Source organism: Thalassophryne amazonica, chromosome 13 (genome assembly GCF_902500255.1).
Source record: "Thalassophryne amazonica chromosome 13, fThaAma1.1, whole genome shotgun sequence".
Lineage (NCBI taxonomy): Eukaryota > Metazoa > Chordata > Actinopteri > Batrachoidiformes > Batrachoididae > Thalassophryne > Thalassophryne amazonica.
Window position 1 is genome coordinate 4,978,275 of NC_047115.1, and position 26,463 is coordinate 5,004,737.

The 26,463-nt window shown below is 42.7% G+C and overlaps 1 protein-coding gene across 3 annotated transcripts in view; it reads right to left on the reverse strand.

Moving 5' to 3' along the window:
• LOC117523944 (cullin-9) overlaps nucleotides 1-26,463 on the reverse strand; it is a 376,653-nt gene that overhangs the window by 179,241 nt on the left and 170,949 nt on the right. For all 3 annotated transcript variants that reach the window (XM_034185568.1, XM_034185567.1, XM_034185566.1), the window contains exons 17-21: nucleotides 25,004-25,094; nucleotides 24,334-24,505; nucleotides 21,622-21,727; nucleotides 7,546-7,641; nucleotides 7,294-7,469 (exon numbers count right to left, since the gene is read on the reverse strand). In XM_034185568.1, coding sequence (XP_034041459.1) covers nucleotides 7,294-7,469; nucleotides 7,546-7,641; nucleotides 21,622-21,727; nucleotides 24,334-24,505; nucleotides 25,004-25,094 — 641 coding nt within the window. The remainder of the gene's footprint in view (nucleotides 1-7,293; nucleotides 7,470-7,545; nucleotides 7,642-21,621; nucleotides 21,728-24,333; nucleotides 24,506-25,003; nucleotides 25,095-26,463) is intronic.

Genomic DNA, 26,463 nt, shown 5'->3' on the forward strand with positions numbered 1-26,463 from the left:
GGACAGTCAGGTGCTTAACAGTTGAGAACATAAAGTAGCTGAAGAAAGGGATTAAATCAACAGAGATGGCCAACACATATTGTCAGGTTTGACAATACGTGTTGAAACCCCTGTTTCAAAGATGAAAAAGGAGAAACGAAAACAGGATATGCTGTCGTGAAATTGCCTGACCACATTGTTGAAGCATGTCAACTGCTGTTACACATATCTGCACAAGCTGCAGAACTGATTGCATTTACAAGAGCCTGCACACTTGCACAGGGACAACCACTCACCATCTACACTGATAGTCAGTATGCCTTCTCTACTGTACATTTCTTTGCTAAGCAATGGGAATGCCGTGGCATGGTTACCTCCACAGGCAAGCCCGTCACACATGCCAAAGTTTTAACTGATTTACTGCATGTCATCACTCTCCCCTCTGCTCTTGCACTTTGCAAATGTGCAGCACACACCAAGGGTACTGATTATATCTCCAATGGCAACCACTTAGCTGACTTTGTTGCAAAAGAAGCTGCTACAGGCCATCATGGTGTTTCTAACATCTACTCTAGCACCCTAACATCCACACCATTCATTGACCTTGAAGTATTCAAATCATGCCAAAATGATGCCTCACACAATGAAAAACATTCATGGTTGACAAAAGGTGCTCTCCTTCGTGATGATGTGTACATTTACCAGGACAAACCTATCTTGCCAAAATCCTTGTTTGATACCGCTGCTATGGTTACACATGGGCAGAGCCATGTGTCAACAGGAGGGATGGTATCACAAGTAAATTGCATTTTTTCAACTTTTGGATTCAATGTTTATGCACAAACATACTGCAAGAAATTGTTGTGTGGGCCGCTGAAGAGGAGGTACTGCTGGCCCACCACTACCAGATGGCGCCCTGCTTGGAGTGCGGGCTTCAAGCACGAGAGGGCGCCGGAGCCACCGGGAGTGACAGCTGTCACTCATCATCAGCACCAGCTGTCACTCATACAACTCATCACCATCACCATAAAGGCCGGACTGCAACTCCACCTCCTCGCCGAGAAATCAGCTACCATAAGAGGTAATATTCTCTGCTGTGTCTGAACCCTGACTTATTGTCTGAACTTCTTTGCAGCCGTTTTCCTGTGGTTTGCCTTATCTGAGGGATTGGCGTTAGGTGTGATCAGCGACGGCTTCGTTTCACACTCCAACCAGATAAGTGGTTAGACAGGAGCTGCACGAGTGTGTGATTGGAGGTGGAGGTGCTCCCTACCAAAAGAACACAGACTGTGGGATTACTGAGTGTGCGAACTCACACTCATCAACTCTGTTTCTGTTCTCTGCCAGCAGTACCAGGTCTGACAGCTGGAGACGGTGGCCACCTGGGGATCCAGGACTTGGCGGCTCCGGTGTTCTTCAGATCCGTTGGCGGTGAGGGCCGTGTGGGATCCGGCTCGGTTCTGGACGGACGTCTTCTATCCTCAAGCCTGCCCACACGTCACTTAACATAATTGTTTGTAGTTCCAAGAACTGTATTTGTCTGTATTCCATTGTGCACTTCACAACATTAAATTGTTACTGTTTGGCTTATCCATTGCCTGTTCATTTAACGCCCCCTGTTGTGGGTCCGTGTTCCTACACTTTCACAACAAGAAATGTTTGAGCTGCATAAAAAAACAACCCACAAGGCAACCTGAGACCAAAACGGGGCCATTTTCCTACGCCTCAATACTCATTCCAGGTAGTACACATGGACTTCATTGAGCTATAAATACTGCCTGGTTTTGATTGATGCATTCTCCAAATGGGTTGAAATTGTTCCTGCAAAACATGCAGATGCCCTGACAGTTGCAAAGGCAATGTGTAAAGTGATTATTCCTGCATATGGAATACCTGAAAAAATTTACAGCGACAACGGAGCACACTTTGTCAACACCATGATACAACACCTGACACAAACATTGGGCATTCAGTTAAAACATTGTGCATATCACCCACAAAGTGCAGGACTCGTGGAACGAACTAATGGGACTATCAAGTCCAGGCTCAGGAAAACCATGGCCGAAACAAGACGACCCTGGCCTGAATGTCTGGACCTGGTAAAATTATATATGCACATCACACCCACGCCACAAGGGCCGTCACCTTTTGAGATTTTGCATGGTAGACCTTATCGCCTCCCACTCTTTGCATCAGATTAACAAAAGGCAGATGATGAATTGACCTTAGATTTTATGAAAAAGATACTTCAGGAAAAGGATGTGTTAAAAGCACAGTTACTGCCGACAGATTCTCTGTCTCCACAGGATACCAAAACAGTGAAGCCAGGAGACTACGTGTTCATCAAGGTCATAAAAAGGAAAAACTGGTCCAGCCCACGGTGGGAAGGCCCGTTCCAAGTACTGCTGACCACACCAACAGCCGTGAAGATCGCTGAAAGACCGTCATGGATACATCTAAGTCACTGTAAGCTGCAGCGTGTGCCTATAACCACAAACGAGTAAAGGGAAGTCTGACTACAAAGGGGATTCACCGTATAGTGGTGTCTCGTCTCAACGTCAGTGAAGCAGGGAGATCCTTACTCAGAGTGGTTTATAGGTGAGGCTGTGGCCTAGCACCAATGGCTGATCCGCAGAATACGCCCAACTCACGTGCCAGGCGCCGTGGCTGTGGGCGAGTATGGCAGACAGTCTGGTGTGTTATGATCTTAGCATGTTTTTGTCTACTGGGATACCTACTGTGGCAGACGGGGGAACGACCTCCCCCGTCTGAAACTGATCTCGATGAATCAACCCCTGTTCACCCTCTTACCCGAAGAGAAAAACGATACATCGACCACCCTGATGAACCACAACACCCTTACCATACCAACATGTGGTGGCGCTACGTGAATTACACTTCATATCTGGTGAACCGTACCAACTGTTATGTCTGTACACATATGCCTGTTTCCACCACACATAATGGACTACATGCTACTCCAACGTCTCGAGTTAATACTGATTGTTGGATGGGCCTGTCAACCTACCCAGGAAATTATTCTGTACCTCTGAACAAAACCACTGCGTCTCCCTTGGTGAGAAAGAACTGTACCGGTTCCGGTTTACCTCCTATGTTATCATGGCCCCAGGTGCAGGACCCCCTACTGATAACTGATCTAACGCCTTATCATAGCTTTGATTATTGGGTAATTGGGAATGGCTCAAACCTGCTTGGGTGGCTTCCACCTCACTCCTGCAATTTTACTTACACCTTCTGTGATTATGTAAATCGAACAGCAAAAAACGAATGCAACTGAAATAAAACCTGTAAACAGGATAAGACTCAATGGAACAAGGCTCGCCTCGTCAGGGATGCAGACCGTTTCTGGTGTAACACCAACCAGGCCCCTTACGTTAAGCGCTGTTACTGTGCAGCCATAGCGCCAACCCAGAAGGGCACTAGAGTCCTCACTGATTACTATTGGCTATGCGGGACCAAAGTTTACGCTCACCTTTCTCTCAATTGGGGTGGAAGATGTGGAATGATTAATTTACACGAACCAGTAGTACATATTCCTAAAGACCAATGGTCCGAAGCCACCGTCAAGTTCCGTGAACCACATAATGTTCGTGTTAAACGAGAACTGTCTGATACCAGCCATATTCCTGGTGATAAAAGAATATTACATCAGGGATGGAGGTCACTAATCGGCATGCTTCCGCATGTTGGGGTCAACCTTGTAGCTCTAGAAGTTGAGTTCACCCACTGGAGGTTTTTGCAATTCATGAACTCCACACTCGAGATGGCCAACGCAACCACCGAAGAAATTAGGGCCCTGCGACTGATGGTACTGCAAAACCGTATGGTTCTTGATCAGCTGACCGCACCCTCCGGTGGATTGTGTGCTTTGGTGGGCACAGCGTGCTGCACTTTTATCCTGGACAACACAGCTGATGGAGGTGCCATCACCCGAGCCCTACAAGAGATGACAGAGGTCCGTGACTCTGTCCAAGCAACAATGTCATCGCCTAGCTGGAGCTTCTGGTCATGGTTTAAATCAGGAAGTAGGTGGCAACCTCTACTATGAGCTTTGACCCCTCTATTGATCACTGTTGCAGTTTTTGCACTCTTACTTTGCTGCATAGTGTGCCTTGCCTCCGTTCCATGATTGTAAAATTAGTCTCCAATATTACTATATTCATCTCCACATTTGTCTATGATGTTACAACTGAAAATGTTCTTAACAAGTGGTTGTGATTAATGTATTGGATGTGGTTGAGATGTAATAAATGATAAACAGGAGGGACATGTTAGATAAAATGTACTGTACAAACATGTTATCATTTATTATCTTTTATTACATCTGCTCTTTTATATTGTTCCTTTTTAAATTCTGCAAACTGTTTCTCTCAGATATTCCCAGATAGATAGCACAGCTGCAGGTCAGCCTGTTTGCGGTTTGACATTTAGCAAAATTCAGCAAAACCACTCACTCTGTACCTAAGATCAGAATGTTTCAGTTGATTGCATACGTATCTGCACATGACTAATAGCACATGTTGGAACCACACGCCCTGTGGACTCATGTAGCCGCCACCCTTATCTTTGTTTTTTACACACAATAAAAGAGCCTCGCGGAGGATGTCACAGTTGGAGAACTGTACGTACAAGCTGCAAGCTCTGCTGTGTCTCCCCTTTGCAAAGCTCACAAATGATATCTCAACTCTGTCTGAGTTCTTGTCTCAAGTGTCATTTTTTGTATGTCCAGGCGAGGTCAAACCTGACACATATACAGGGCTGGAAATTTGAATCTGCCTGGCCATACCCACAACCTCAGCATGTTGTTGTTTTGCTAAGTGTGGTTTGCTGAGTGTGCTGTTGAAAGGGATTAAATAAACAGAGATGGCCAATACATATATAGGGCTGGAAATTTGAATCTGCCTGGTCATACCCACAGCCGGCTATTTTGGGGGTAATTTTCAGTTCAACTTTTAAAAAATGGTACCAGTTTGTTCCCCATGTCCTGAGGATTCAGAATATATATAGTTTTTAGGGCTACATTTATAGATTAGGCAGGGGTGGTGGTCAAGTGGTTAATGCGCATGGTTTCAGTGCAGAAGGTTCCGGGTTCAAATCCCACCCCTGTCACATTTCTCCATGTAATGTGGAGTTGCGTCAGGAAGGGCATCCGGCGTAAAACCTGTGCCAATTCAACATGCAGATCCACCTTGGATTTGCTGTGGCGACCCCGAGTGCAAACAAGGGAGCAGCCGAAGGGACTTACTATATTATAGTTTAGGAGTTTATCCCAGACATACAGAAAGACAGACAGACAGAAGTGGCAGCATGAAAAGCACATGGTACAACACTGTATGGTCTTACATAAATGATTATTTTTGGGGTAATTTTCAGTTCAACTTTTAAAAAATGGTACCAGTTCGTTCCCCATGTCATGAGGATTCAGAATATATACAGTTTTTAGGGCTACAATATGTAGCCCTAAAAACTGTATATATTCTGAATACATGTATATATTCTGATACTTTGGAAGTTTACCCCGGACAGACAGACAGACAGACGTAGCCCTTTATGTATATAGATGTTCATTGTTTGTTGGTTTTATCTTTTCTGTTGTTTTGTTTTTATCAGGTTCTTTTGTCTATTTTTCTTAAATTGTGTTGTAGCATTATCAGTTATTATTACTATTACTGGTGTTGTTGCTATAAATAAAAATAAACAAAAAATACTCCAAGTTGGAATATATTTGACACTTACAACAAACTTTGAGCCATTAATTATTAAAAAACAAATTCACACAAACGTGCTGAGATGCAAACAGCTTAATGCTAACTTTAATATTGAAAACACCACAGACATACTAACGCGTTAGCGTCTGTCTCGTTTTCAAGTTATAAAATACCTATCAACTGTTTCAGAAGACCATAACAGGTCAGTTTAACTTATAAATATTACTCTCAGACATATGCTCTTTAGGGTTTTAGCAGGGAAAAATTAAGATAAAGCGAAATAAAACAAAGAATCAACAAAGCAAAGGAAGGTCTGCCAATGTTCCCACGAAGATAGGGTGGAGATAGACTGTGGCTCATGGCAAGCAATAAACACAGCGGAGAGGAGTGAAAATTCACACAGTCCCTTCATCCGCGGTGCGGCGCCATCCACTCTGACAGTGCTGCTGCATGCTGTTTTGATTAGCGCAGAATGGGATGTTGCTTTGACAGTACACGCATGACACCACGTGCACACGCGTATATGTGGTTAAATTTTCCAGATGACGGAAATCCTTCGTTGTGACGCAGAACTTTAACCCATGGATTAGTCCCATTGAGATCAAGATCTCTATTACAAGGGAGACCTGGACCGTTATAAAGTTTCCAATTCACCCAACCTGTATGTCTTTTAAATGTAGGAGGAGCCAGCGCACCTGGAGGAAACCCACCCCCACCCACATGGGGAGAACATGCAAACTCCACACGGAAAGGCCACAGGTAGGAATCGAACTCATGACCTTCTTGTGAGGCAACAGTGCTTACCACAAATCCATCATGCTGCCCAAACAATACAGCGAGTGGGTTATTAATCAATGACATCAGTGATCATCTACCAGTGTTTACAGTCTATGACAGTAACTACAAGAGGAAACAACATACAAACTTGAATACCATCGAGTGAGGACAGAAGAAGAACCAATGAGTGCACTGAGGAATACTGTTTTTAAGGGTGTTCACATCATTGTGTGATAAAAAGTGTCCATCAAAAGAATACTGTAAAAGTGGAAACCCCCACATTCTCTGTCTCACCACCAGTGGCTGTTGTCTTTTATAGATTTGCATGTCTAGAGTTGTCCACTGCATGCTACAGAAGAAACTATCACTGTCTGGAATCAAGCAGTGGTTCCTTAAAGCCCTTTTGTTGTGTGGCTACCTTGGTGATGATGTGTTGGCAAGACTTATGTTTCACAAGGTTTTGTGAAGCTGTCCTGGACCTGTGCACGTTTATTTTATATTTGTTTGATAATGCGGTTAGTTCTTCGTGTTTTGTTTGTTACAAAGTTAAATAAGTAAAAAATTGGTCATAAAAAAATAACTCCAATGTGCTTGTAGTTAAATGCACTTGAACAAGCGGGAAATAAACTTTATTCTTCTGCTCTTTTTCTTCAAAAACTACACCAGCATTTTTGAGATATTACTGTAGTTTTTATACTTATTGAAAAACTGCAGAATCCATAATCAGTATGATAGTTTAAAGGCTAGGGGGCAGTATTCATTACTGTTGAAGACCTGTACCAGTGTTATTTTACTGCAGTATTCTTACTTGTTAAAAAGCTGCAGAAGCTGGCTCTTGTCCTCCAGCATTTCCTGGCACCAGGTGTAGGCCTTGGTGCTGTAGAACAAGTGGGTTCTGCAGCACAGTTGCTCTTTGAACACAGGCCAGAATGTAGGCTTTGGTCCCAAAACCTCAAACCCGTGTACTCTCGTATCAATACCGCCCTGTCAGCAGAGGAGGAGTGTGATCAGTCAAAGACAGCTGCACATCCATCTGATAGAGTTCAGGTCTTTGCCTAACCTGCTGACATCGCTTAATCCTGATCTGAAGGACGGACCAAAATCTCGTCATGTTCTCCAACAGAACTACCCGACTCGCTGATGGGGTCACGTTCACCTGCAAACAAACAGAACAATGACAATCAGGCTGAAAAACATGTTGTGAAGGGTGGGCTCTTTGCCGGGTTTCTCTCACCCAGCTGATGTTACTTTGAGCAGACCGGAGGAGTTTCTGTGAAAGAACCTGATGAAAATCAGGTTGAAAACAGACACTGTTTACAATTCATGCCATGCTTTGAAAGCACTATTGAACTCAGAGTGTGTTGTATGTCGGATGTTTTTCTGTATTGTATTTTGTTTCGTGCAATGTTACCGATATAATGGCCTAAGCAGTGGGTCACCCCTTTGAGTCTGGTCTCCCTCTGATGATGAGGAAGAAATCATCCTCATCATCAGAGGGAGTTTTTTCTTGACCACTGTCACCTATATGCTTGTTCAAGGGGTTGGTAAGGTTAGACCTTACCCATGTGAAGCGCCTTAAGGCAACACTGTTGTGATTTAGAGCTATATGAATAAACTGAATTGCTATATATTAATTAATTTGCAAAGCATTCGGAGACCACTACGGTTCTGCTGCTGCTGCACTTGATACGGTGCATCACTGTATTCTACTTGATAGCTGGGAGAATCATTTTGGGATTGCCCTTGCATGGTTGACATCTGACCTATCTAGTCACTCTCACTGCGTCCTGTACAATAATGATATCTCTAAACTTGTGGCCATGAAATATGGGGTTCCACAGGGGTCCGTCTTCGGCCCCATTTTTCTCCCTTTATATCACACTCCTTGGGCATTATGGGATTACTTATCAGTGTTGTGCTGATAATACTCAGTTGTACATGCTGACAACTGCTGGTAATCTCATACTACACATCAAGATTTTAGAGAAGTGAATTGAATTTATTAGGCACCAATGCTTAAAAAAACAACAAAAAAAAAACACAAATCACTCATTTACAGACCACAAAATCATTACAAAAAACAAAACACAAAAAAGTTACAGAAAAGAAAGAAAACAATGTACGTGGTGCCCAAAAGGTGTCGGCAGAAGGTTTTTATCAACATACAACATATCAACATGTTGATATGAGTTCAAAATTGAGCGCGCCCACAGAGCAGGTCAGCGGGGCAACCGGGCCCGGCATGTTCTGGTACGTTTCCAGAGGTTCGGAGCCAGAGAGACAGTGCTGCGCGCAGCTCGGGAGAAGGAGCGAGTGGAATGGCAAGGAAAGAGGATTTCTTTCTTTCAGGATCTCTCCCAAGATGTCATACAGAAGCGCAAAAAATTTGACAGAGCGAAGAGACAGCTTCAAGAGAAAGGGCTTCGTTACTCTATGTTGTACCCGGCCGTGCTGAGAGTGGTGGCGGACAACATCCGACACACCTTCACCTCTCCTGACGAGGTGATGGACTTTATCTCTAAGAGAGCCTGATAAAAATACCACGGAGACGGACAGGATGGTGCCGCTTACGGCTCAACTTAAACAAACTGTTACGTGAGTCATTCCGATTTTGTTATTAAACACAATTATACGCAGGTTCATATGGTTCAGTGCTGGAGCAAAGCAAAACATTTTTGGGTTTGTTACTGCATGCGTTTTCTTTTTCTCACGGTTTAAAATTATATTCCACACGCAACAGGTATTTTACGTTTCTAATCTTTTACCTCTTCTGGACTGGAAATATTATTGAGGATGTTTATGTAGTAAACAGCTGAAGAACTGTTTAGGCCACTAAAGATGTATGATGGACATTCAGCATGTTAATACAAGTGTCAAACACTGGTATTCCAGTGATTCCTATTTGAATTTATGCTCTAAATGCTGACTTGCGTGTGTTGGATTTTTTTATTTTATTTTATTTATTTTTGTCGTTTATATACTGAATCTGTTGTGTGGGCCGCTGAAGAGGAGGTACTGCTGGCCCACCACCAGAGGGCGCCCTGCCTGAAGTGCGGGCTTCAGGCACGAGAGGGCGCTGTCGCCTCACAGGAACAGCCGGGAGTGACAGCTGTCATTCATCAACTCCTGACAGCTGTCACCTATCACCATCTCATCAACCACTCCATAAAGGCCGGACGACATCACCCCGCTGCCGAGATATCACCTACCATTGGAGGTAATTCCTCAGCCATAACCTGTGCCGTATCGCACGTATTTGTTGTCTGATCCTCTACAGGAGTTCCTGGTAGCTTGTGTCAGCGGGAGGCTGAGCTGGTCGTGGACGACATGGTGATAAGCCGCACCCTTCCCGATCCGTGCAGACAAGTGTTTGTATCAGATCTGTAGAGACTCTGTGTTCGTAATTATAGAGGTGGAGGTGTAATTCCCACCTGTATTGCTTTTATTTATTGCTTTTGAAAGTCTGGCTATTTGTATAAACGTATCTTTCCCTGGTGCTGTAAATGATCATATGAATATATTGGGGGGACTGTGGAGGCCGGGTCGGGACCTCAGGTGTTTCACGGACGTACTATTTCGTGTCTTGTTTTTTGGGGATAAAGCAACCCTGTTTTTTTTTTTTTCTTTGTTTTTGGCCTTTTTCTTTTATGTGTACATTACAGTCACAATGATATCAAGTTGCTTTCACATGATTGCATCTTCATGGGTTGGTTTTTCAAAGTTCAATATGAGAGTAAAATAACAGAGAGGTTATTTTAGGATGGTTCATACACTTAAATTTATTTCTTGGAATGTTAAGGGGCCAATCTTGCTATAAAAAGGAAGACACTTCTCCTGTACCTTAAAAAATGGTAGATGTCTGTTTTTTACAAGAAACTCATCTAGATAATGAGGAGTTAACAAAACTGCAGAGGGACTGGGTCAACAAAGTATTTTATAGTGCCTACTCATCTAGCCAAAGGGGTGTCTGTATCCTATTACGTAAAGGTGTAAATATTACTATTCACAAGCAACTCTCGGACAGGGAGGGCAGGTGGGTAGCAGTAAGTGCAGATATGTTTGGTAGCAGATGCTCTTTTATTAATATATATGCACCAAACACAGACTCTCGTGACTTTTTTGCTAATATTTGTAATGTGGCTAAACAATTGGGGGATACTTACATAATTATTGGGGGGGACTTTAACCAGATAAGAAACCAAGCCCTAGATAAATCAAAAGTTACCAAGGTGGGATTAGTACATAAATCATAACTAGCCATAGATGTTCTGGAAGACGAGTTGGGCTTAACCGATATTTGGAGAACTCTACACCCCCGCGAAAGGGAATATACTTTTTATTCAAATCCACACTCTTCATATTCTAGAATAGATTATTTCCTATTATCAAAACAGTTAGTTAGTGCAGTTGTCTCTACTTAAATTGAAAATATTGTACTTTCAGACCATGCACCAGTTGAGGTGGTGTTGGGTTTTAAAACGGAAAACGAAACCCCCCGAGGTTGGTGGAGACTTAATACCTCTTTGCTCAAAAGTGAAGAATCGTGCAACTTTATCAAGAAGGAAATCCTTGAGTACTGGGAATTTAACGAAGGCTCAGCTTCCAATAGTGGACTAGAATGGGATGCATTTAAGGCCTGTTTGAGGGGCCGCTTAATACAACATAGTTTTTATTTGAAAAAACAAGCCACTGTCCAATTACTTGAATTGGAAAAAGAAATTAAGGATCTGGAAAAAGTGTATGCATCCCAACTAGACCCAACAATCTTTACCCAGTTGAATAAATTGAAATTTGAACTAAATTCCATACTGCAAAAAAAGGCTGAATTCTCGTTATTCCAATGTAGACAGAAGTATTACGAACAAGGAGAAGAAGCAGGGAGATTTTTAGCCCAAAGAGTAAAACGACGACATAATCGCACTAATAACCTCGGTGGAGAATGAAAATGGGACAATAGTGACAGGCAGAGGAGAAATGAATGAAGTATTTAAGATATTCTATCAAAAATTGTACACTTCACAGGGTGGGATAGAGCAAAAGGATATAGATATGTTTTTGTCCCAAATGGATCTACCTACCCTATCTGAGGAAGATCAAAAGGAGATTGGGGGAGATATTACACTGGAAGAGGTTCAGCAAGCTATAAAGAAGATGAGCCCTGGGAAAGCTCCTGGAAATGATGGGCTGCCAATAGATTTTTATAAAGAATTTGTGGACCTACTAGCACCAAGGTATTAGCCAGGAGGCTAGAGGTACATTTACCCAACCTGATTCATCTGGATCAGGTAGGGTTTATTAGAGGAAGGTCTTCAGCAGATAACGTACGCAGATTATTACACCTAATCTGGCAGGCAAGGAACTACACTGAACCCATAGTGGCTTTCTCTTTAGATGCACAGAAAGATTTTGATAGAGTGGATGGACTTACTTGTTCAAAACACTAAACAGGTTTGGATTAGGTCCCTCCTTTATAAATTTGGTTAGTCTCCTATACTGTAATCCCAAGGCCTCGGTTTTGACGAATGGGAATTTATCCTCCTGTTTCCCTTTATTCTGGGGTACAAGACAGAGCTGTCCACTGAGCCCTCTGCTTTTTGCACTGGCACTGGAACCCATAGCAACGGCCATCAGGAAGAATCCAGTTATTAAGGGTATTTTAGCTAGAAAGTTTGAGCACAAACTATTTCTTTACGCAGTTGATATTCTGTTAGTGACTTCAAATCCAGAGACAGCAGTTCCTCAAATTTTGTCTTTAATTGATACTTCCTCTATTCTTTCAGGCTATAAAATAAATTGGGGAAAATCTGAGGCAATGCCACTGTCTAGACTATGCCCACCAAGTATTAGACAGAATTGGCAGTTTAACTGGCTCCCTTCAGGTCTGGTGTACTTGGGGATAAAACTCACACCAGGTTTAAAATATATTATGACAGAAACTTTACTTCCCACCCTGATGAAAATTGAGAACACTTTACAGAATCGGGCTAAATTAGGATTATCTCTGCTGGGTAGAATAAATGTCCTTAAAATGATGATTATCCCACAAATTAACTATATTTTGCACTTGCTACCCATAAGTCTCCCATCCCCGTTACTTAAAAAATTCAACGTAGCAGTAAATTTTTTTTTATGGGGAGGCAAAAGACCTGGTTTAAACAGAAATAAGATGAATGCTGCAATTGAAGATGGAGGTCTCAATCTACCAAGAATGGATTGGTATCATTGTGCCTTCTCTCTCAACCAGTTGGCTAAAATAGACAGCACAGAAGCCCAAGCCCCTGGCTGGGTTCTGATTGAAAAGGAACTGACAGAGCCTATTCCATTGCAAGCTTTTATCTCTCAAACTGGATGTGAAAGTCCGTCTGGTAATCTGTTACTGTTATTCGCCAAAGAAACTTGGCAAAGATCACATGATATTATTGGCTCTGACCCATTTTTTACTAAACAGTCACCCCTTTGGCATAATAAGTAGGGAAAAAAACTTTGTATTGGAAATCATGGGCTATAACAGGGATTATATATGTTGGAGATGTTTTTCAGGGTGACAACTTAATGTCCTTTCAACAATTGGCTAGTAAATACAAACTCCCCAAACAGGATTTTTGGAAGTATTTGCAGTTACGAAGCTGTATATTGCAACAAAAACAAAAACTTCCACTAGTTCCTCAATCCGAGTTACAAAAAATAATGCAGATTAACCGGGGGGTTAAAGGTGGGGCATCTAAATATTATAGTCTCATGAGAAAATCTCATCCACCCAAACTTGAGGCTCTTAAGACGGCATGGGAGAAGGATTTAGGGGGTGAGATTGTTGGGGAGAAGTGGGAAGAAATTACTACATCTTGGCATAAGATATCAAGAGAGACACAGACTCGCTTAATTATGTACAAAGAGGAGGTGTTTTTGAAATTATGGGGCCCCTATTGGAACCAATTACAAAATGGGTGATACGTGAAATGTAGTAGTTTGATTTTCATGTGAAGGATGAAATACTCAGACTGTAAAAGATCTTGGCTGTGAAGTGGAGGGGAGAGGTGACTGTGGGAGGAGAGTGGAAGAGTTGGAGAACATTAAGCTGGGACTCGTGGTATATATCTCTCTCCTGCCACCACCCAACCCCCCCCCCCCCTTTTTTTTCTCCCCTTTTTCTTGTTGTTAACAATTTACTGTAACTATAGTGGATTTGTTCTTGTCCCACTGTGTGTGTGTGTTGGTTGTGTTGGTTTTACTGTTTTAAAGTTCATAAAGCAATAAAAAGTGAATTACAAAAAAAAAAAAAGTTATTTATAATTTAGTAAACGATGGCGTCGGCCCCAGAGGGTTAACATAGATCATAATGTCACCAACTCTACCACTTTCTCATTTCTGTAGATTTTATATCTCGGTGCTGTAAACAAGGTAGGGGGAGTTGTTGGTGTTAGCCAGATTTCAGACAGACAAACATACAACCCCAATTCCAATGAAGTTGGGACATTGTGTAAAATGTAAATAAAAACAGAATAAAATGATTTTCAAATGCTCTTCAACCTATATTCAATTGAATACACCACAAAGACAAGATATTTAATGTTCAAACTGATAAACTTTGTTTTTGTGCAAATATCTGCTCATTTTGAAATGGATGCCTGCAACATGTTTCAAAAAAGCTGTATGTTTACCACTGTGTTACATCACCTTTCCTCCTAACAACACTCAATAAGCGTTTGGGAACTGAGGACACTAATTGTTGAAGCTTTGTAGGTGGAATTCTTTCCCATTCTTGCTTGATGTACGACTTCAGTTGTTCAACAGTCCGTGTTCTCCGTTGTCGTATTTTGTGCTTCATAATGCACCACACATTTTCAATGGACGACAGGTCTGGACTGCAGGCAGGCCAGTCTAGTACCCGCACTCTTTTACTACGAAGCCATGCTGTTGTAACGTGCAGAATGTGGCTTGGCATTGTCTTGCTGAAATAAGCAGGGACGTCCCTGAAAAAGACGTTGCTTGGATGGCAGCATGTGTCGCTCCAAAACCTGGATGTACCTTTGAGCATTGATGGTGCCATCACAGATGTGTAAGTTGTCCATGCCATGGGCACTAACACACCCCCATACCATCACAGATGCTGGCTTTTGAACTTTGCGCTGGTAACAATCTGGATGGTCTTTTTCCTCTTTTGTCCGGAGGACACGACATCCATGATTTCCAAAAACAATTTGAAATGTGGACTCATCAGACCACAGCACACTTTTGCACTTTGCATCTGTCCATTTCAAATGTGCTCGGGCCCAGAGAAGGCGATGGCGTTTCTGGATGTTGTTGATGTTTGACTTTCACTTTGCATGGTAGAGTTTTAACTTGCACTTGTAGATGTAGCGACAAACTGTGTTAAGTGACAATGGTTTTCTGAAGTGTTCCTGAGTCCACGCAATAAGATCTTTAACACAATGATGTTGGCCTTTAATGCAGTGCCGCCTGAGGGATCGAAGGTCATGGGCATTCAATGTTGGTTTTCGGCCTTGTCGCTTACATGTAGAACGTTCTCCAGATTCTTTTAATTTTCTGTTTATATTATGGACTGTAGATGAAGGAATCCCTAAATTCCTTGCAACTGAACATTGAGAAACATTGTTCTTAAACTGTTTAAACTATCTTTAAACTATTTTTTTATGCAGTTGTTCACAAAGTGGTGATCCTCACCACATCTTTGCTGGTGAACGGCTGACACGTTTGGGGATGCTCCTTTTTTACCCACTCAGTGTCCTCAGTTCCCAAACGCTTATTGAGTGTTGTTAGAAGGAAAGGTGACGTAACACAGTGGTAAACATACCACTGTCCCAGCTTTTTTGAAACGTGTTGCAGGCATCCATTTGAAAATGAGCAAATATTTGCACAAAAACAATAAGGTTTATCAGTTTGAACATTAAATATCTGTTGGGAAAGTGTAGGTACACGGACCCACAACAGGGGGCGCAAATGAACGGACAATGGAGTAGGTCAAATAACAACACTTTACTGTTGTGAATGTGCACAACAAATACAACAGACTGCAACAATAGACAAGAGTCAATTCACAAAGGTGTCGTGTGGGCAGGCTCGAAGATAGGAGACGCCTGTCCAAAGCAGAACCGGAACCACACGATTTCCTCCGCCACCAGACCCCGGGAATACTGGAGCCGCCAAGTCCCGAATTCCCAGGTGGCCACTGCCTCCGCGTGTCGGACCTGGTACTGCTGGCGAGGAACAAAAAAGCGATTAACTGAGGATGCGTTTGCACCCAGGAATCAGTACGGCAGGAAAGCTACCTCCACCTCTCGTTGGAAAAGCAGTCCACAATATAATGCACAAAATCACAAAGGATACTGTCAAAACAGTCAGCTGAGGTACGTTACCTTCCAGGTAGAACGATATCTCGGCAAAGAGGTGGAGACGTCGTCCTGCTGATGTACCCCTGCTGATCAGGTGATTGGTAACAGCTGTTGCAGGTGATGTGTGACAGCTGTCACCCTGGCTGCTCCTGTGAGGCGGCTGCGCCCTCTGGTGCCTGGAGCCCGCACTCCAGACAGGGCGCCCTCTGGTGGTGGGCCAGCAGTATCTCCTCTTCTGGCGGCCCACACAATATCTTGTCTTTGTGGTGTATTCAATTGAATATAGGTTGAAGACGATTTGAAAATCACTGTATTCTGTTTTTATTTATATTATACACAACGTCCAAACTTCATTGGAACTGGGGTTGCAAAACAACTTTTGCACAGACAGCTTTTTCATACAGAGCGATTAAAAAAATGGAACAATCTTCCTACTGTATAAAAAAGCCAAACAAATTATTTTATTTTCACCAGTGAATTAAAAAAGTGGCTGTTGAATGGCCATACCTGTCAGCACAGACTCTGAGGGTGGTTTTTCTCATCTGTGTAAGAAATTGTTCAATGTTATTTCCATGTGTTCTTACATACAATCTAGTCTGTTCTGTGATTTTGATGTGTAATAGTACAGCCTCCAGGGGGAATGGTTTTTAAAGTGACTTAAGCTGTGTTTTAAATACTCGTAGAAATGAAATTGATTAGTACTGTGTCGAGAATGGTGAAGCGTTCTGTGGTTGATGAATGTATGTGATATGATCTGACTGTGACTGACTGTGATATGGTCTGACTTTGTCTGTGAAAGTGATTTATTGTGGGGGAGGAGTTTTAGAATATTGTGCTTTTTCATTGTTAATTTATTTGATGTGCCCAGGGACTGTGGATGGAAAGGAGCTATTTAGCTATAATCTGGTGCAGCTCAACTCTGTCTTGTTGTGCTTAATGATGCTGTACATTGTCCCTTAAATTAATAAACTAAACTAAAAAAAATGTAGCTTCTAGTCACATCAATGTCCGATTTAAGCATACAGAAGGCCAAATGTCAGCTCTCCCTAGTTTGTGCATGATCAAAATTTAACACAGGCATAGCTTTTTGTCTTTTCTGCAATCTTCTGTAAGCAGGTTCTTTTAATTTGACAGACTGTGGAGGATAGCCATAACCATAACTTATGCCCATAATGTCTTGGAGCAGAACACTTGAAACATAAGATGCTTGCTTCCATACCACTGGGCTGAGAGGTTGGCCAGACTGGTCAGGTTTGAAGCTGGGCCTGGTTGTAGCACCCACTGATGTTGCCCCTAGCCATAGTGTAGGGTCAATGATGAGCTCCTTACAGACAGCTATGACACAGTGGCTTGAATTGGTCATCCAGGGAACTCCCTGTCTCACTCTCACAGTCTCTCCAGGATGCTGGTGCTGACAGTGGAACAGCCTAAGTGCTGCTTTGCTCCAGGATTTCACTTACATGTCACAAGAGCTTGGCAGGTTGATGTCCACCCCGACCATTGCCTGATGCCAAGTGTGGTTGGCCCAATCCCCACTGTCTGAGGCATGCAGAGGATCACTACATGCCCGGCCTGTGGCCCAACAGACCTTCTAGCGTGCTGTTAAGGCAAATTTACCAAATTACAATGACCTCTAACCAACCTAAGCATGCAGGTGGCTTCCACCCTGCAAAAGGACAAGCTTCCTGGGGTCAAGGTCAGGCTCATCAGCCCTCCCAGGCGTCCACCTTTCGGCCACCTACAGGTAGACCTCCCAGAAATGACAGATGGGACCAACAGGACCGTCATGGCTGCCCCTCAAAATCATCAAGGGGCCACAGCAGTCGGGGCTTGACGCCCAGTACGAGGCCACTGATCATTTTTCCTGGAAACAGCTCGACCAGTGGCGAGCCATGGTCTCAATGACTGCTTTATGTATGCTCCGAGCCAGGAGCAAGCACTCAATGACACTTTGACCGGACTGAACCATGTGTCACAGCTAGGGCTATCTGTGAATTTTGCAAAAACTTACTCAACTCCAAGCCAACAAGTGATTTCTATTGGTATTGCAATCGACTGAATTGCACTACCAATTCAGTTGACTGAATCTGATTCTATACCAACTGAATCTGAATTTCCCCTTGGGGACAAATAAAGTTTTTTTTTTAATTTGACTCACTGGTGATGAGAGCTTGCCCAACTCCCCACAGAGTGGACAATATTGTCACTCTGGTCTCCTGTGTTTGCAGGAATGCAAGACTGACTTAAGCCACCTTGACACTCACTAATTTCATCCCGAAACTGGCACGCAATCTGGTGTGCCAGAGAGTAAACTCGTAAACTGCACAACTGCATGCAAGTGCACAAAGAAAATTTTGAAATGTTCAAAATCTCTGGCATACACTGATTTTGTGAACTAGATGTGAACGCTGCGCTACCTGTTCGAAAACACTGTGTCCCTGCGAATCTCATTGCCGCAGAGCCTCTGAACGATTATGGTGTGATGTTACATCCAAAATAAGCATAATTTTACAGATACATTAATAACTTATAAGAAGGAATAAAAAGGCAACTGTTGTACCAATCCATTACAATATACATATTATAAATAATTTCCTTTGAGATGATTCCAAATGCGTTCTCCATCTCATGAAGCACATGAGAGAAGCAGCAGTTCCAGATAATTTCTCTGTGATTCCTAGAGCAATGAGAGACGGTTTCATCAGCCAAGTTCTCACAGCAAATGCATCAACAGCTACGAAATAATTAGTTTATACAACGCGGCATCAAATAGGAAAAAGTGGGTCACATTGACACGATGAATTGCGGGGCAGTGGCACGATAAAATTTGCTTAAGTGTCAAGCTGCCTTTGCGGTCTGCTGCTCTAGCTGATGGGGAAACGGACTGTAGTGTCAGCAGTCGTACCTCTGGGACTCCTATTGTAGCAGCCAGTACAAATTTGGCTAAAGTGCCTGGGCCTCACCCCCAAGCTGCTTCAAAACAGGTCTGTGCATCTTTCTGGCTGATACCTTCGACATCTCCACCCCTGGGGAAACAGGGAGTTCATGACACGTGGTGTCCTTCTGGCCTGTCTGCTCTCCCGCCGGGAGGTCGTTTTAACAGATGTCTCACTTTCAGGCTGGGGAGCAGTGTGGAATCACAGAATGATCAGGGGTGTCTGGAACCCATAAGAGAGGGCTCAGCAGATCAATGTGCTAGAGGTACGGGCTGTCCGCCAAGCTCTGAGGCATTTCTCCCCTGCCCGAGGGGAAATGTGGTTGTTCAGTCTGACAACACATCTACAGTCTACCATATAAAGAATCAAGGAGACACCACATTTGTTCATTCCCTGAGAGAAGACCAGAAGCTGCTCCAGTGGGCTTTACCTCACCTGCAGAGTCTCTACATCTATCGGGCGTGCAGAACTGTGCTGCAGATTTACTCAGAACAGAAACTGCAACTTGGCAAGTAGCAAATGAACCTGGATGTGGTTCAGATGATCTGGGAAAAGTATGGCAAAGCGGAAGTTGATTTGTTTGTCTCAAACACCAGAACACACTGCTGCCTGTGGTTCTCTCTCGCAGATCCAAAAAGCCCACTGAACCAAGACCCTCTGGCTGACATGGTTCCCCATGATTCTGATGCTCCTCAGTGGAGCGCCTCTCCCTCAGAGGAGGGTGCTTCTGTCTCAGGTGGAATGGAGCATGTGACACCCTCATACAAAAGATCTTCAGCTGTATGTGTGGACCCTGAAGGGCCAGACTCCATGTTGAACTCTTGTGTTCAAGCTGTCATGCATACGACACTGAATGCCTGTGTGCCCTCCACTCAGGCATTATACAATAACAGATGGAAGCTTTTTATCCGTTGGCCCAGTACACAGGTTGTAGACCCAGAGCACTGCTCTGTGCCAGTGCTGCTTTGCTAGCTTGGAACATTGACAGTGGTCTTTCTATCTCTACTATTAGAGGAGCATTCCGGCTTTGGCCTCCAAGGGTTGCACATGTACCATCCTGAGATCTTCCAATGGTCCTAGAGGGCTTATGCTCTTCACCGTTTGAGTCACTGGGCGCTAGTGACCTCAGATGGTTGTATATTAAGATTGCTTTACTCCTTGCTATTTCATCCGCAAAGTGTGTTTGCAAGCTCCATGCCTTGTCAATCTCAGAGCTGTGTGCAGTGGAATTCTGATGGGTCAGGGGTTACTCTTCGGCCAAACTTTCCGTTTTATCAAAGAAAGGTTTGGCCTTTCATGCTAACCACTCAGTTACCTTGGCTGTTTTTGTCCCACAATGTAGTGCATAGACTAATTCTAGTCTGTTGTGTCCTGTTCGTGCACTTAGATGTTACATTAAATTGACAGCTGAGTTCAGTAGAACTGATGCTCTGTTTGTCTGCTATGGGGGCCACAGGAAGGGATGCGCCTTGTTCAAGCAAAGACTGCTGCAGTGGACTTTTGACGTTATATTGCAAGCTTATAGGAATAGTGACAGTCAACTTCCACCAGTAAAATGTCATTCAACTCAAGGCATATCCACCTCCTGGGCTGCCCTAAGAGGAGTTCCACTTACTGACAACTGCAGCAAGTGGGCTTCCTCCTGTACTTTCACCCCCTTCTACAGAGTTAATGTGGCTGATCCTCACCCTCTGAAGACGGCCGTATTATCGGCCTGTTGGAACTGCAACTGAGGTTTGATAAGTGCAGATTCCTGGTGACCTTGTTGGTATGTGGTCATCCAGCTGCTAAGCACTGCCCTCTGGCGGTCAGAAGGAATGAAAAAACTAGAGTTACGTATGTAATTACGGTTCTATGAATTTCGGATGACCGCCAGAGTTGGTTGTCACTCAGTGTCTACGTGATAGGTTCCAAAAGAACCAAATGCTGGGTGACACAGTCTTATATATTGTTGGCTGATGCCATCCAGATCATGTTCATGTGACTTTGTTAGTATAAGATCTTGACTTCTGCGCATGCACATGGGATAATCCAGGTGCTAAGCACCGCCCTCTGGCAGTCATCCAGAATTCATAAAACCGTAGTTACATACGTAACTCTTGTTTCAGCTTTAATGGCTGTAACAGCAATGCTGCATTCACATGCTGACTGTAGAAAAACCTGTCAAGTCCATTATCACAGCAGAATCAGTCATCTGCAGTGGCAAACTGAGTCCTGAGGTACAGTCATTTTTCATTGGTAATGGCAGACAATAATATTGTTTGCATTTTGCAGACTTATTAAAACACGAAGTCCTAGGCTCTGATGGCAGCTTCAATACGTTTACCTGATAAAACTCAGGCGACTCTCTGCACTTAACCGTCTGAGGTTTATGAGTATTTTCTAGGTTTTTTTCCACACTTTCAGCAATTACATTTTTAAAAACGTCTTTCTGGTATAATGTCCGTGTGCTGCATATCAAAATGATGAGAACAATCTCAGTGTTCAGAATGTGCCATAACTGTCTCGATCACTATACAGATAAATATGCTAGGACTAAATATAAAAAATAAATAAATAAATACTTGTACTATACTAAATATCAGAGGTGGGACAAAGTCACCAGCAAGTCATGAAGTGGCAAGTCTCAAGTCATAATGACCACCAATTGTTTGCAAGCTGACTTGAGACTTGACTTGAGACATGCTGATTCATGAATTGAGAATGACTTGACAGTGACTTTGTCCCACCTCTGCTAAATACTAAAAAACTTGTGTATGCGTGGACTTGCCATAACTAACATAGACAATGAAATTCATAACCACATAAAATAAAACCAAAACCTTAGTGACATATTAATAGTTAACTCACCGTGTTGAGCTCAGTGTTGATGTTAGCAGGGTCGTCTCCACCCAGAACCAGAATTCGAGCCGGCATGTAGCTTGAGTCTTCGCTGGCCACCAGGATAACTAGTTGTCTTCACAAACAACCCAAAAACCACATGTCAGTAGTGGCGGTAACAATAAGAGTGATAGTAGTGGCCTGTAAGATCATTTTCATAAAACAACACAGTAGATCCTAAAGTGGGTATTTTCCACCCCTGACCCCATACCATCAACGCTACCATTACTGCTAACCCCTAACACTTCAGAGGACATCTCAACTGAAGAGAGGTGCTGAATGCACAGAAACCTTGACACTGTAGAACTATGAGAACAAGAAAGACATTATGAATGCTGCAACATCTTCATGTTCATTCCCAACAGCGCCCCCTCCCCCCAAATAATGCATGGTTTCGTGACATGGTCTGAACTATTCCAACAGACTTTTCCTTATGATGTTAAAGATGTAATTTAACAAGAGTCATAAGGAGATGACATGTCCCCCCAGTCCCCACAAATCAGTCATACAAACTGTCAGGGGATCACTCAATTTCACCCTTATGCTAAATATGAATGAAATTGGTCAAGTGGTTCTTGAGATATCGCACAAACAAGTGAAAATGGACGGACAAACAAAGACATGCTGATGGCGAGATCCACCGGTATTTAGTACCGGGGGGGGGGTAAAAAGTTATCCATGTTATCCTGTTAAATGTTTGTAGATTTAGATTCACACACATTAGACACAGACACATTAGACAAGCTGAGGCGTTTATCTAAAGCCATTTACAAGGGAGCAATCAATCAAGCTAAAGGAGACTTCAGCAAAACAAAAAATAAAATCTTTACAGTTCAAAGGAGACTTTAGTATAATGATAAATTTTAGTCCTCAAGAACACAACCTACTAAATTTGAGCCTGCAGTGTATCCCATCAAAACACGTGTCACTCCAAGGCGCTTCACAATGGTGAGGTCCAACTTCATCCATACTCATGAATGTGCAACACAAAGGGAAAGTGTGACGTGGAGATTGGGACTAATTCAGTGGGGCTCTCATTTATCAAGCTGTGTGAAGAAAAGGTTCTAAATGCTGTTGTAGGAACCAATGTAGGCTGATCACATGTATATTGGTAAGTGTCAGCTGTTGATAAATCCCACATGTTCTAAAGTCCATAGTAAGTCCCTTCGGCTACTCCCTTGTTTTGTACTCGGGGTCGCCACAGCAATTCCAAGGTGGATCTGCATGTTGAATTTGCAAAAATTTTACACCAGATGCCCTTCCTCACGCAACTCCACATTACATGGAGAAATGTGGTAGGGGTGGGATTCGAACCGGGAACCTTCCGCACTGAAACCAAGTGCATTAACCACTTGGCCACCACCCCTACACGTTCTAAAGTCCATGCTCATGCACAATTCATGAGGACTTGCATTCAGAAACACCCCAATTCACCACATATGATAACAAAACATCCCGTTGTTGCTGGTGTTCCTCAACAGAATAACAACTGAAAGAGAAGAAGGTGCTTGTGTGTGGGCACGGCCAAGAGCGGAAGAGTATGAAAAATAAATAAATGTGCCACTAGGTGGCGATGACTTGGCCAACGGTAGTTTTAAACCCTACATAAAGGCCATTACAAGCTTTAACATACACACAACTCTTTTGTCATTTTTATCAGTCTTTTATTGAGTATTTTGTGTTTTTCATTCATCTGCTGGTTTCACAGTCTCTCAGTGAAAGACAAACAGCATGAGCAACATTGTTAAGATCTGTTCAAAGATTATCAGTGTGAAACAAAGAGGCTTACACACTTTTTGTAATCAACAGATACTCCGGAAGGCTGAAATCATCTTGTCCATGTCAGGTTGCGTTCTTTTAGGAGAGTTTTCTGTTTCCTTTAGGACGCCGTTATGCACCCCGGTGTGTAGAACCACCCGGCTTTTAAAGTTGCTTATACCTTCGGCAATTTGACTTTTAAATGCTCCATAGGTCTGCCCTGTTTTTATTTATTTATTTATTCTTGCTATTCATTTTAAATTCTTAAGTCTGTTTTATTTGTTTTTATTAGTTTTATTGTTATATATTGTTATGTTATTGTTTTTTTTTTAAAGGGACTGCTCAAATGAAACTGCCCCTTGTGGGATTAATAAAGTTGTTGATTGATTGATTGATTGTATCTGTTTGTTTTTGTCATGTCGGAGTGTGCCACACATCTCTGCATCAAACACTGTCAATTTTGTGTTGTGCTTCTGGGTCCTTTTTCTGAATATGTCCATAGCAGATGACTCTGGTCTGCTCAAGGTTTCTTCCTAAAATTAAAACAAGCTAAGGGTGAGTAAGGCCTCAACCTTGGGTCCTGCGCCTTGAGGTGATGCACCTTATGATTTAGCACTGTATAAATAAATTGAACTGGAGTGTCAAGTAAGTAGCAGATAAAATGCATATCCGTTGGTATTTCTGTTAATGAAACAAAAGTTGGAAAAAAAAATACAGGCAATGTATGTAATCCTGCATCATGAACAGCTGGGCAACAAGAATGTATTAGTGTGAGTCTTTGTTCGCCAATACATATTGATCACTGAAAACTTTTGTAGTACTGGTTGTATCAGTTTCTGTAATAATCAGGTAGTAACGGCATCGGTAACAGTGGTAGAAGTACAAGTGGCAGCAGAAAGTGTAATATTGGAAGCAGCAATGTACCTGATGATGACACCCTTGTGCATGTGGATGTTGATGTAGTGTGATCCGGTGCAACCGTTTGACTCCCAGTAGGTTTTGGGATTCTTATCAGTCAATTTATTAGCTCGATGGTGGTTGGAAGAAACCTCAACCTTCTCCCAGCATTTATCCTCCTTCAGCTCCACACTGGAACCTAAAAACCAAAATCCATGACAACAGTATCACAAGTCCATTTATCAACAGTGATTCTAGTAAGGACATTTTCATTTCTGTAAAATCACATCAGCAGTAGATTTCACTGATAAATTTATCTCCTTTACCCAGTGTGGTGATATAATACTAGACCCAGTACTAAGCTGCAGACATTTATTTTAAGTAGTCTTTAAGATCATGTAGCACCCTGACATTTTTACTTTATGTACCTCTTCTGATTTTATTGTACATATGATCCTACTGCCGGTAATTTTATTGCAAAGAGCTTTGGTCACCTTTTGTTCATTGTAAAGGACTATAAACATAAATGTGGACTGATTGAATCAGTGAAATGACATGGCTCTGGATGCCCTTTCTGGAAACGGTTTGAGACAACTGTCCTACAAAATATAAAGTCATCCTTCACAATGTAATAGTGTCAGAGAGATAAACTATGACCAAAAAAAAAAAAAAAAAAACTGGATGGTGGTTGACAAACCTTGGCACAGATTCTTGAGGAAAATGTCAAAGAAAGGGATGTTGATAGGCTGATGGCTGCGGCGATGCTCTTCTATCTGACCCAACACCATCTATCAGGAGGCAGAGCCATATTAAAAAATTCTACACAATACTGGCTTCATTATTTTTCTGTATATGTAAACTGATCACAATAAGTATTGACCAGAATAAAGGTCAAAAGATATTCCTTAAGGACAAGAGTTCACCGGAAAGAAATCAAAAATTTGGCCTCCAAGCTACACAATACTCACAGTTCCAGTGAATTTCCACATAAACAATAAAAAAGCCCTGTCAAAACTGTGATCCACTAGAATGCAGTTGATGGGTGAAACACTGGACAACTTTATCCAAACATTCTCAACAGGAGACAGGTTATTTCTGATGTAGAGGCTCTTTTCAAAGAGCCTTATGAGGCTTTGTAGTGTCAAAATCCCTGTTGGGGAAAATTTAATAGAATGAAAGAGGTGTGTCCAGAGCGCAAATTAAAAAAAAGAAAATTATAAGAATGTAGTAGCAAAAAAAGGTTACATATAAAAAAAAAAAAAGAGTATGTACAATTTCGATGGCAGTGCATACTGTACATAAACAAATATTGCACTCGTTTCCAGTGTGTCATGTGACCTGGCTGTTTTGTTCCAGTGGCATTCAAAGTTCTAACAGCAGTTGTGGGAATTCATAAAGTTTTTCTTCATACTGTGTAAGGTGACTTTTCTTCTGTGTGGAATCTGCTGCACTGGCTTGCCGCCCCGGTCGTGCCACCTCCCTGCCGCCTGCCAGGTAGACAGCAGTTTGATCTCCTCTTGGTACGGGGCAACAGAGGAGTCCACCACTTTAAATGGGAGCCCTTGTCCAGCCATGTCCCTCCTTGCCTCAGCTGCATTCTGGTAGAGCAGGGTTCATTCATCATGGGCGGCACAGCAGTTAGTGGGTAGCACTAATGCCTCACAGCAAGAAGGTATTGGGATTGTTTCCCGGCCTTTGTGTGGAGTCTGCATGTTCTCCACATGTGGGTTTCCTCCCACAATCAAAACACGTTTAGTTATGTTCTGCTACTTTCTCTGCTCCTGACCAAGGCAGCGTCTCTACATCTGGAGTTGGTCTCCGAGCACCGGATTGAGGCTGCCCACTTCCTCTCGTAGATGGCTTGTGCCTAACTGCAATTAGGATGGTTAAATGCAGAATTTTGTTGCATATATACATGTACAATGACAAAGGCACTTTACTTACTTTAAAAGACCGGCCTCTTCACAGGATATGGTGCCTGGAACCACAATAGAGTGGGGAATTGCCTGTGTGTGCTGTGCTCTGTGTGCCTGCTCAATTTTGAGTTCCTCAATGTAGAAAACCTTGAGTGAGTTTTTCAACAAGTTGTCCAGAAAACTGATCATGTCAAAGCCCTCTCTTCTCTCTGTGCTCGATCCTCCTGATCTATCAGGCTGG